This window comes from Barbus barbus (genome assembly GCF_936440315.1).
Source record: "Barbus barbus genome assembly, chromosome: 34".
NCBI lineage: Eukaryota > Metazoa > Chordata > Actinopteri > Cypriniformes > Cyprinidae > Barbus > Barbus barbus.
The window spans coordinates 1,334,914-1,348,027 of record NC_136762.1 but is presented as its reverse complement, the minus strand read 5'-3'; the positions used below and the strand labels follow the sequence as shown (position 1 = coordinate 1,348,027).

Here is a 13,114-nt window from a genome sequence, read left to right as displayed (position 1 = left end):
ATTGTATTTACAATTTAGCATTACATTTTTCATGTTTTAGTCACATAAATATATATTTTTTATATTGATAATTTTTTTTTTTTAAGAAAGCAATTTTTAAGAAAGTCTTTGTGGAACAAAAACACAATATAAAAGCATCAAACTGGAACATTTACATGTACATGAAATACCAATAAACACAAATAACTTTCACATGTAATCAAAATTTTGTGATAAACAGCTTTGTTTTACTAAATACACTGAACAAAATCATAAACGCAACACTTTTGTTTTTGCCCCCATTTTTCATGAGCTGAACTCAAAGATCTAAGACGTTTTAGATCTAAGACCCCTGCCCCCCCACACCTGTGCAATAATCATGCTGTCTAATCAGCATCTTGATATGCCACACCTGTGAGGTGGATGGATTATCTCGGCAAAGGAGAAGTGCTCACTAACACAGATTTAGACAGATTTGTGAACAATATTTGAGAGAAATAGGCCTTTTGTGTACATAGAAAAAGTCTTAGATCTTTGAGTTCAGCTCATGAAAAATGGGAGCAAAACAAAAGTGTTGCGTTTATAAATTTGTTCAGTGTATTTACTTTAGTACCAGTATGAATATTTAAAATGCCACACAGAGACCTCTGAGAACACCTTTTATGTAATGAACTTTTAAACTGAGTATTTGCACCTGCTCATTCAAATGAACCCCCCAAATGATCGGAATCACTATAATGATTCATACTTCTGAACTCCAGTATGTGTGCTATTGTATAAAGCTGTGTGGTAAATATGTACATGAATTCAGATCGTTTTGTGTGAACAAGCATGTTTGTGTTTTAATATATGTTAATTAACATTCTTTCTCATTTTTGTAAAGATCACTGTGTCTGAATACGACGACCAAAGAAAAGACATTAGCAGCATATACAACCGAATAACACTGAAACAACTGCAGAAAATGGCTCCAAGCGTGAGTACACACACACACACACACACACTCGCTTATATCAAAAATACATGTTTATATAATTGTATAAATGTTTAATGTTTTACCAAAGTTTCTGTGTTTTTTTTCTCTCAACAATACAGTTTTGACCTGGTACAACTTTTAGTCAGGTGTGAATTTTTTTTTTCCAGAAAAGATATTACATGTCTTCTTTTGAATGGCCTAGAGAGAGTCACTACGGTTTGAGAAAACTGAGTAGAATTTAAGGTGAAACACTACAGGCAAAAACGTTTTTATTCATGTATTGGTCAGTTTTGTGATTTTCAGCTTTTCGCTTTTTCATAAAGTGTTTTCTTTCAGTTTAGTGAAAAGAAAACATCCAAAGCACACCTTTATCTATTTGCGGCTGTGGATTTAAATTGCAATACATATCTTTAAAGAGATTTGTATCCACTTCAGCAGCACGTACATACACCAAAACTTAGAGTTTTATTCCTCTCTATATTCTGAAGGTTTTTACTGAGGGGTTTGTTCATTTATCATTCACACGGATTTATACAACATTTTATTTATAGAAACATGTTGAAAATGCATATCTTTAAAAGCTGTGAGTTTGTTTCTCCACTTCAGCAGCATGTACATACACCAAAACTTAGAGTTTTATTCCTCTCTATATTCTGAAGGTATTTATAGAAGGGTTTGTTCATATATCATTCACACATTATGCAACATTTTCCTAAAAACATGGCGAAAATGTGTGTTTTTTTTCTAGTTGCTGACAATATTTTCTGATTTATGGAGTGATAAAAAGAGAAATCCAAAATCCCCACAGTAAAATCATCTAACTCATATAATATGTCAACAAAATCACACAAAAATTTGAACCTAACTCTATCCAATGTTTACATTTATTTTCTGGAAGTGCATGCAAAGTAGTTCATATTTAATCCCATAATGACTCATTTTAAACAAAAACTTGTAATACAAAAAAATGTTTGCAATTCTCAATGTAATCAATCAACTGGGGAAGTATGGTGAAATTATTAGTTTTTTTAACCTTATTCACCTGTAGTGTCTTGCCTATATGATTGAATTTCAGTTGAGCAGAGCTGTATGTGAAAAATCAGATTAAAACACAAAATTTATCTAAAAATGTGTCACTGATCCTGAAAATATGAAAAGAAAACAATGATGTTGAACCTGTTGTCAGAGAGCAAGACAAAGAGCAGGTTTATATGCGCCGAGAGTCCTGAAGTTCTCCGGCTTTGTAAGAATAATGGCCTTGTCTGATCCGTGGTGATTTTCCCCCAGATGACCTTCCACCTTGCAGTAAAATTAGAATGCAAACCAGCAAATATCTAGAGCTGCTGGATCTACACGCCAATCCATTTTTGGCAGGCCAGATCCTCTGTTTAAAACGCAAAACATGGTCCCTAAATGAAGCATAAATCAATAAGCAAAGGGCAGACGGCAGATGCTCGGGGTTTACTGGCTTCTGTATTTCACTGAAAGAGCCACTCAAGAGAAGCATAAACAATGTCATGTCTTTCTCTGTAGTTCCACTGGAAGCGTTTGTTGGACCGGATCTTCAATGATAATTTCTCTGAGGAAGAGGAGATCGTAGTTTTGGCCACTGATTACATGCAGACGGTGTCGGACATCATTAAAACCACGTCTAAACGGTAAGAAGTTTGAAAGAGCATGATTGTGATTTAAAAGACAATTCACTTCATTTTATTTTGCTGCATAATTTGGCCTAGCTTTTGTGATTTTTATATCTATATGGCTATAGAATAATAACATTGATGATGATGATGATGATGATGATAAGAAATAATAATTATAATTAAAGTTATTATTGTTACTAAATAAAAATACTTGATGAAATAAAATGAAAAAATAAAACATAAGAAATATAAATATTACAAATTAATAAAATTGTAAATGGAATTTAATAAAAAATGTAATTGTAGTTTTTCTGATAAAGATTTTTAGTTAAAATGTGATTATTATTATTGTTATTATTATTATTTATATATTTGCTCTGCTTGTTTGCATGGCTTCACAACTTGGCCCAAACTTTGATTATATATGAATAGTGTTAATAATAATAATAATAACAGCAACAACATTGAAATATTTTACTTTAAAATAAATCAAAAACACATAATGTAATTTTAATACTTTTATTTTACATTAGAACTGTAATATTATGCTATATTTATGTCCGTCTTAATTTATGTTTCCAAACATAAACTATTGTAAAATATGCAGCACACATATTAATTAAATTAAATTGCATATTTAGTGAACATGTCACAGAAATGTTGCATACATTGACCCCAAATCAAGAGGATTTATTGTAAAGAAACATTCACAAACAAATTTATGCAGCAAAATGACTCACAAAATAAGTTTGAAATGATGAAACATTAGATCTGATAAATTAAGACAAAAAGTACTGCAGCACTTTTTGACACACTTTCAGCATTGCACAGTATAAACGTGTGTGTGTGTGTGTGTGTGTGTAGCTTTATTTGAGGTGTCACTGTTGGGTGAACACTCATCTGTGCCGTGGCTGATTAGAATCAACCCACAACGGCCTCACTTGTTTACACACACCCTCTCTCTCTCTCTTTCTCTCTCTCTCTCTCTCTCTTTCTCTCTCTCTCTCTCTCTCTCTCTCTCTCTAGAGAGCAGCAGTCAAGTGCTGGATGTGACAGGGTTAGTGTGTGTCTAGCTGTCAGATTTCTCTCACGGGAGTCTGTGTGTGTGTGTGTGTGTGTGTGTGTGTGCTGCCAGTCCATCCACAGTGTGTTCATTGTGTGAGAATAATTTAATTTATATGAACTGTTTTTTGTCTGTTCACCTCTGTCTTTCTCTGCATTTCACTCTGTCTTTTCTTTGTTTATGCTGACTGTCTAAAATATTGATGAGAATTTAACTTAGTTTCCCCTTAATTGTGACAGACGATTCCTTTAGTACTTTAGTAGTAGTTGATTCCTTTAGTAACCGAAACAGTTCATTCAGTACTTAAAGAATACTAAATACTTACCAAATATAAAAATATATTAAAAATATATTTATATCATATTTATATATTTTTTAAACTAATCTGACCTACTTTGTCAGTCAAAAAACAAATTTTAATTTAATTTAATAATTTTATTTTAATGTATTATTCATTCATTCACTGTAACTTTATCTGTCACTTTAAAATAGCTTTCAATATTTAATACTGTAAATTAACATGCATGTTTTGATTCATACAGTTTTTTTTGACTCAAAGTAAAATAAAATAAAGTTTTTGGTCTTATTTTGCTGACTGCGACCGATATGAACGAGAGAGCGGCTTGCAAACTATATAGTTTTTTTTTTTTTAACTTTTAAAAATATATTTATATCACATTTATATATTACAAAATACATAGTGTATATTTATATAAATTAAATATATTTGAGATTTATATAGATTAAAATGTATTAATTGAACTGTTGGGAATTTCTGTTTATTTACTGTGTTTTTTTTTTTGTTTTGTTTTTTGAAGAAATTAGTACTTTAATTAAGGGATATTATAGTTAACTAAAACTAAAATGAAAAAAAAAATTCAAGCCATTTTTACAATTTTTGTTACTTGAAATAAAATACATTTTAACTAAATTTTTAACTTAAATTTTTTTTTTATTTCAGGTAGGCAACCAGTTTAATTTTTGAGTAAATCCTGAAAATAAAATTTGTGACGGTTTCCACAAAAATATTGGGCAGCATAACTGTTTTGAACTTTGATAATAATCAGAAACGTTTCTTGAGAAGCAAATCAGCATATTGTATCACATAGAAAATGCTATTTTAGACTGTAAAAACATTAGGCATTTTACTGTAATTTAAATCTAATAAATGCAGCCTATAGGTGAGCAGAAGAGACTTCTTTCAAAGACATGTAAAGTACTACTGACCCCAAACTTATGACTGGAAGAATACATTATGTGAGATGAACTTAAGCTCTAACCAGTTTATAATTTCCCTGATGAGTCTTAAAGGTGGCGGAATGTTTTTAATATTAAAATACTTCATGATTTCAGGAAACTGTCTGATTGGATGAGATTTTTCTTCTTGTCTTGTGGAAATGTCAAATCTTTTCGTCCCTCTCGTATCTTTGTGTAATAATGCATCAAATCCCATAATATTCTCACAATGACCTCTTCCTTCATAATCACTGTTATTAAAATCACCATGGTGATACGCGGTTCTCCCACCAATCGGCTTTCATCAGGCGCGCCGCGGGAGCAGAGACAGAAACGACTTTTATTCTGTTCTTTGTTCTGGCTCTTTGCTGGTTTTAGCTCTTTCTCTTCACATCCCTCCTGGTGCTTCCACAGGACCAAAACCTCATTCTCATCAAATGCTTGTTCTCGCAAACCTCGCTTCTCCTCTTTCTGAGTGAAACCGGTGCTGAAGGAACCGGAGGCCTGGCGCTCTGCTTTGTGCTGACTGTAAAATAAAAGTAGAAAGTGTTTTAACGTGTCTTAAAGCGTGTTTCGCTGCGAGCCGCTCTCTCGTTCACATCTGTCGCAGTCAGCAAAATAAGACCGAAAACTTTACAAAACGTTGAGTCAAAAAAACTGTATGAATCAAAACATGCATGTTAATTTACAGTATGAAATATTGAAAGCTATTTTAAAGTTACAGTAAAACTAGATAAATTAATAATACAATAAAATAAAATAATAAATTAAATTGAAATTTGGTTTTTGACAGACAAAGTAGGTCAGATTAGTTTTGAAAAATAAAATATAATATTTTAAACAAATTAAAATATTTTCAAAAGGTGAGACAGTTTAGTATGGAAAATAAGTTAAATAGGTTAAATTAAGAAAATTAACTTAATTGTTTTTAATAATAATGAACTTAAATCTTTGACTAAAATGAGCAATCATTCAATTTTAGCATTTCCAATAATAGCTAATAATATAAAATACAAATTAATAAAATAAAGGTTGATTTTGAGAACGTAAGTCAGATTATTCATTTATTAGTTTTGATGTGGTTATTAATTTAAACCATTTTAAACCATTTATTTGATTATTAGTATAATAAATTAAGATATTTTAAATAAAGTAAAAGTGAATTGAAGAATACTTAAAATAAAACTAGAAATGAGCAATCATGTAATTCTTGCCAATTTAAGCTAATAAAATAAAATTAAAATTTATATAAAAACAATTATATTTATTAAAAATAAATAAATATAAAAGAAATGTTGACTCTTGGCTATGAGAAGATAAGGCAAATTAGTTGATTAAATTTGGTTTATATTAATTGAAACCATTGGTTTGATTATGAATTTATTTAAAAATTTAAATAAATTCAAATACTTTAAATAATAAAAAAAAACATTTAGACTGTTGACTGAGAAAGTAAGTCAGATTAGAAAACTAAATATACTATTTTAAATTAATTTAAATATAAAACATTTAAATTAATGTAATGTTATACAATATAATATATTAATAAATTAATATATTTTAAACAGGAAAGGTTAGTTTGGAAAATTAAATCATTTTAAAATACTTGAAATTAAAATAAAATGTAAAATAAAATCAGAATAAAACTAAAATCACTTAATTTCGTAATACTAATTTTTTACTTTATTATAATTGTTTTATTTTGTGTTATCAAAAGTCACTCGTACTATTCTAATGATGCCTGAAACTTTGTATTATGACTATTTCTTATGTTTATTTGCCTCCTTATGAATCACTTGTTTTATTTCTCTCTTTGGGTAAAAACTTCTACTAAACAAATGAATACATGTAAATGAAATTAATGTAAATATGAAAATGCAGACTAAATATGGCAATGATAATAATGAGCCTGAGTTTAGTCAGTGGTTTTGTTGATCTGTTTTGACTCGTGGGACTTGTTTGTGATAATAAAGAGTCATTTGTGTTTACTGTTGATATATATGTGGGTCTGCAGAAGCAGGAGAATCGAATTGTGGTCACGGTGTGTCATACGACATGATGATGGTGTCGTCGTTTCCATGCTGTTGTTTATTTGTGTTTTATGGGTAATTAAAAGAAAATAGTTTGTTGGATGATGATTGGATATCATCTGAATGCCGCTCTGTGCTTTGAGAGGCCGCTGAGCTAAAGGACAATTTAATGGCTGTAATTATGAGCCGACGGTGAGATGCTGTATGAAAGCCACACACACACCCGCATGCATGCACACACTCACACACACACACGCATGCACGCACACACACACACACACACACGTTGGTTTTTGTGGTTTATGGGGACTCTCCATAGGCGTAATGGTTTTTATACTGAACAAACTGTGTGTGCTATTGCCCTACACCAACCCTACACCTAAACTTAGCCCTCACAGGAGACTTTGTGCATTTCTACTTTCCCCAAAAAACACTTTCTCTGTATGATTTATAAGTGTTTTGAAAAGCGGGGACATGGGGAAATGTCCTCATAAATCACCTTCACCTTGTAATACCTGTGTCATTATACATATTTACGTCCTCATTTGTCACAAAAATACGTGCACACAGAAACACAAACACACACACACACGTGTAGAATGTTAGTCATTTTTGTCCGTATGAAAACTGAAGACGTGTTTCAGTGACCTCTGCTGGAGTTTGGGATTCCTGTAGTTTGATGTGCTGCTTGTTTTCACATTCGCATCGAGTGTGTCTCTCTCTCTCTCTGTCTCTCTCTCTCTCTGGTGCTGTCTTACTATCAAATTTAATTTCAGTTTAGAGTGGTTTGTTGACATGACTAAACTGATTTTTTTGCCAAAGCAGTGCAAAAAAATAAAAGATTGAAATATGGGTCGACAGTTCAATAGAACAACAGATAGAACGATAGATAGATGGATGGATGGATGATGACTATGTAGCAAATTAGCTCAAAGTGAGATGAACATAATTAATTATAACGGGTTGTTATCAATTATATATTCATCTTCAGGAATTAACTGTAGCATTAATAGTACAATAAAATGATTTGTTCGTCCGCAGTATGGACAGTTTTAATCATCTATTGACTCTAAGGAAGATTATTTCCTTACTAATACATGGCTCATTAACATGTAACAAAACCGGAACGTTAAAGTGACCTCGTTCTGTGAGCTGCAGACACAGACAACCAAGCGGGAATACATATGGATGTTTATTAAACTACACTACAGGGGAACGTGTAACATTGAACTAAACACAAACATACACATATTAAACACAGATGCCAACGCAAGGAAGGCATGGAGAGAGAGAGAGAGAGAGAGAGAGAGCATGATGGCAGGATTTGCACATCAGCTAAACACAACCTGTTAGAACCATCAAAGAATTACATCACCTTAATCAAAAGGGGTCGAAGCCTAGAAACACATCTAAATATTTAACAAGCGGTTACTTGCACTGGTTTGGTGATGTGTGTCTCTAGGGCACCGGAGGTAAAGAGAAGAACGTGCCTTTTGGGTGTGGGAGAAGTTTTATCTGACCCTGTAACACCCATTTTTGGTCAGTTTGACCAATAACAAGGCACATCGTTTCAACGGGAAAGTGTTTCTTTGTCACATGTGACACCTCATTTGCATGTTTTATGACTGTTCTGCTCGATCGGTGTAATTCATCCCACAGCACCGTAAGAATAGTATGATGCATTTCACGAGGTCACAGTGTACATCATTGTTTGAGAAATAAAGAGCAGATCATTTTGATATCAAGAAAGAGACATCTAGCAGATAATAAACCAGAGATGCATTCATACACCTGAATATAAGTGTTTAGAGCTCACTAATACAAATAACGAGGGGTCACTAGGCTAATATAATAAGGAAACCTACAAACAACACATGCCTATACCAGATACATTTGTAACTGATTAATTATGGTCTAAATAAAGGAAATGTCTCTATGTGTATGTTATGTGTGTTGTACTCATGGAGGTAGTCCACTGGTCAGCCAGGCCGCTGGTGTCTGGTATCGAGGGTCATTTAGTTCTCTGGGATGTGTTTGAAGTCCCATGGAAAGAACAGATCTGTCTGTCTAACGTCTTTTTGACAGTGGGGGCAACCATTGGCAATTTAGCACTCATATAACGGTCGAATGTGGGGCCAGGTCTGTGAATTATATGCAAATGATAAAAGGCTAAAAGGGGTCTCTTAAGACATAAAGTCCCAATGACCATCAAGGATCATAAGCAGATGTTACAACTATGAGAAAGTAGGTCTGATTAGAAAATAAAATAAAAGATTTGGATTTTTTTATATATATACTGTATATATATAAAATTAAAAATTTAAGGTAAAATATTTATATAAAATAATAAATATAATATAATTTACATGTCAATTTGAATGTAAAAAATTATTTAAAAAATTAAATTAACATTTTCATTCATATAAAAAAGTAAGTCAGATTAGTTTGGAAAATAAAATAAAAGTTTTTAAAAATAAATTAAAATATTAAAATAAATATATATAATAATATTATAAATGAATTAAAATATTTTAATATTTTGTTATGTTGCCTATGAGAAAGTAAGTGACAATAGTTTGGAAATTAAAATTAAATATTCTTTATATAATTAAAAATATTTAAATAAATACATAATAGAATATTTTAACCAAATAATGTTTTTTAATGATTTTTAATGATGACGATGAGAAAGTCAGATTAGCTTGAAAAATAAGAGAATCAAGCTAAATAATTAGGAGCCTAAGTTTAGTTGAGTTAGTGGTTTCATCGGTCGTGTCTGTTTTTTGTCCGAGAGGATTGTTTGTTCGTTTGTGATAATAAACTGTCATTTCCATTTCTGACAATCTCTTTATTATCATGCATCGGTACCTTGCTTGAGACACACACACACACACACACTCTCTCTCTCTCTCTCTCTCTCTCTCTCTCTCTCACACACACACACACACACACACACACAATCATCTGGACCGGTCGATCACTGATTGTGTACTTTGCCTAAATGTGTGTGTTTCTGTGTGTTTTGTTTAGAGTTCTCCGGTCGATCATCTTCAGAAACGAGCTGCTTTTTTGCGTAATGAGCTTCATTAGAATACATTAGCCTAATGAGCTTTACTCCTGTTCCCCTGTCAGCGATTGACTTTACTTTCAGCGTTAGAATATGTTTGCGTAAAGCTTGTTAATTAAATATCCGATAATCGCCACCTGCGCAAACACACACACACACACAAAACGCAAAGAGAAGCAAATTACAATCAACAAACGTGTTAATAACACTCGAGTGTGAGTCTGTTCTTCTTCCTCTCTCATTATCTCCTCCTGTCTTTCTCTCTCTCAGTCTGTTCTTCTCGTCTCTCCTTCAGTTGGAAAAGCTTTGTTGGCGTGAGAAGCAGCTTGTGCTGCCAAACTGTGGTGTGATTAAAATGCTAACGTCGTGTGTCGCGGCTTAAATATCCCATAAGACCATGTCATCTCTCTAGAGTGTGTGTGTGTGTGAGAGAGAGTGTGTGAGAGAGAGTGTGTGAGAGAGAGTGTGTGTGTGTGTGTGTGAGTGTATGTGTCGGCTGCTGTTCGCTGAACACGAACACGACTGAATGCTGTTGCGTCGACACACACTTATTAGACAACACTCTGACTTGCAGGTTGTTAGTTTAGACTGCTTTATTGGCATAGAATTACAACTTAGCTTGACAGTGACAATAGCGTTCAAAAGTTTGGAGTCAGTAAGATTTTTTAATGGGTTTAAAAAAAATGTCCTCTGCTCATCCAAGCTGCATTTATTTGATCAAAAATACAGTAAAAATAGTGAAATATTATCACAGTTTAAGAAACAGAAAAAACACAAATCAGACAGATTTTTTCATGTTCATCTGATCACATTTATAAGTGACTTTTCTTTCTGTTTTCAAGATGTTTTCTTTGGATTGTTTATAGAAAATATAGGAAAATATAACTGAATTAATTTGTGTTTCTGCTAGCTAAATTTCCCTAAATCTCTCTTTATTCAAAGCTGATCTAGACAAGTATATGGCAACTACAGTTCTGTTCATCCTAAAGAAGTGACAACTGCATCTCTATATTCATTATGTGTAAATAAATAAAACATGGTTACTATAGTTAAACCATGGTAAGCACAAAAATGTTGCTACACTAACTATAGTTAAACATAGTTGCCACACTTTTACTATAATAAAACCATGGATATTTTTCTTAAGGGATTTGTATTTGTGTATACCTTCTTAATTTGTTCTCTCTTTTGTTTTTATAACGGTACTGCCTTAATGGATTGATGTTTTGTACCGTTTAATAAAAACAAAAGAAATCAGCAAAAAATGATTTGTGATACGCGATCCGAATGTATTTCTGCGACGTAATGGTTAAACTTTGGGGATAGAATTGTTGCGTAATTCCAAATAAATAGATTATGATCCACAATTAAATGTAAAGAGATGAACAAAAATGAAACACATTGACAATTAAATAGAATGAGATCCACAAATGAATCTTACAGTTTCACAAGCACACATTTGTGAATCGTCTAGATGCTAGAAATGTTTCTAAATGCACAAATGCTTGCAGTGATTCACAAATGAATGCCAGGCAAAGTTATGTTTGTTAAAGATATTTGTGAATGCTTTTTATTTGCAAATCTCATTTGTGAATTTAATTCATGTTTGTGAAAATAAATATATTTATATCTACTCATTCTATTTATTTGTCAATATGTTTAATTTTTGTTTATCTCTTTACATTTATTTGTGGATCATAATCTATTTATAATCTTTTTTACCCTTATGATTGCTCTTGTGGTCCAGAGTCACAAATAGGCCCAGAATAAAATCAGCAACCGCGAGTCTCATATTTTATTCCATGTTGTTTTAGATCGCATACAGTAAAGTTAAATGCATATTCACTGACTGTTGTCTGTCTCTGTGTTTCTCAGGGTTCTTCATAACTACATGTTGTGGCGTATCGTGGCGGCGCTGAGCGAGCATCTCTCCACGGCGTTTCGCAGCACGATTCACGAGTTCTCGCGCGAGATCGACGGAGGCGAGCAGCAGCTGGATCTGGAGCGGCTGTGTCTCAATCAGGCCAACAAACACTTCGGCATGGCCCTCGGTGCACTCTTCGTCCAGCAGCACTTCTCCTCCTCCAGCAGAGCCAAGGTGAGCACCACTGATCTCAGCTCACTTCACCAAAAACACCTCAATAACAAACGAGTCAGTAGGCCTACTTCTTATACAGTAAGATTATACATGAACACGGAGCAGCTCTGATCATTTGTGTCTCTGGAGCACAAAACCAGTCTTAACTCGCTGGGGTATATTTGTAGCAATAGCCAAGAATACATTGTATGGGTCAAAATTATCCATTTTTCTTTTATGCCAAAAATCATTAGGATATTAAGATCATGTTCCATGAAGAAATGTTTTAATTTCCTACTGTAAATATATCAAAACTTCATTTTTGATTAGTAATATGCATTGCTAAGAACTTCATTTGAACAACTTTAAAGGAGATTTTCTCAATATTTAGATTTTTTTGCTCCCTCAGATTCCAGATTTTCTAATAGTTGTATCTCAGACAAATATTGTCCTATCATAACAAACCATACATCAATGGAAAGATTATTTATTCAGCTTCATAATTATACAATTTCATAAAATTAACCCTTATGACTGGTTTTGTGCTCCAGGGTCACATTTAATGAGAAGTGTTTGAGTTTACATCAAGATCTGTAACTTTTTAATATATACTGCTGGATTCACAACAATCTTTCTCAAGTAAGAATTTCTTAAGAAAAATTTCATGCAATTCAATCTTGTCAAAGACTCACTGATCAACTCAGATTAAAAATCATAATAAGCACACACACTTTTTAATGCAAGGTGCATTTTAAATAGTTATTTTGTGCTTAATTCTGGTGAAGAATATTGTAATTATAAATGTGAATATTAATGTGAATTATAAGTGCCTGTTTGAGTCAAATTTGTAGAGCTTTCAAATTCAGTAACACAATATAATAACTGATCATTGGTTATTATTATTATTCACATCCCTAGTAATAGTAATATGTGTTATTTGTAGCTAGTATTATGCTGTAATGCTTTATAACGTAAAAAACCCAACTAATTAACTGAACACATGTTTGAGGCTAATCAAGGTTATTATAGAAAACATCTTTGTT

General features: G+C 32.4%; 2 protein-coding genes across 2 annotated transcripts in view; one reads left to right on the top strand and one right to left on the bottom strand.

Moving 5' to 3' along the window:
- LOC306854576 (transmembrane O-methyltransferase homolog) overlaps positions 1–13,114 on the bottom strand; it is a gene marked incomplete at its 5' end in the record, with an annotated part of 605,488 nt that overhangs the window by 97,558 nt on the left and 494,816 nt on the right. The gene's annotated exons all lie outside the window — the stretch shown is intronic.
- Positions 1–13,114, top strand: part of LOC306854572 (endothelin-converting enzyme-like 1) — a gene marked incomplete at both ends in the record, with an annotated part of 34,058 nt that overhangs the window by 6,754 nt on the left and 14,190 nt on the right. The window contains 3 exons of the mRNA XM_079392706.1: positions 863–955; positions 2,489–2,613; positions 11,870–12,092. Coding sequence (XP_079248832.1) covers positions 863–955; positions 2,489–2,613; positions 11,870–12,092 — 441 coding nt within the window. The remainder of the gene's footprint in view (positions 1–862; positions 956–2,488; positions 2,614–11,869; positions 12,093–13,114) is intronic.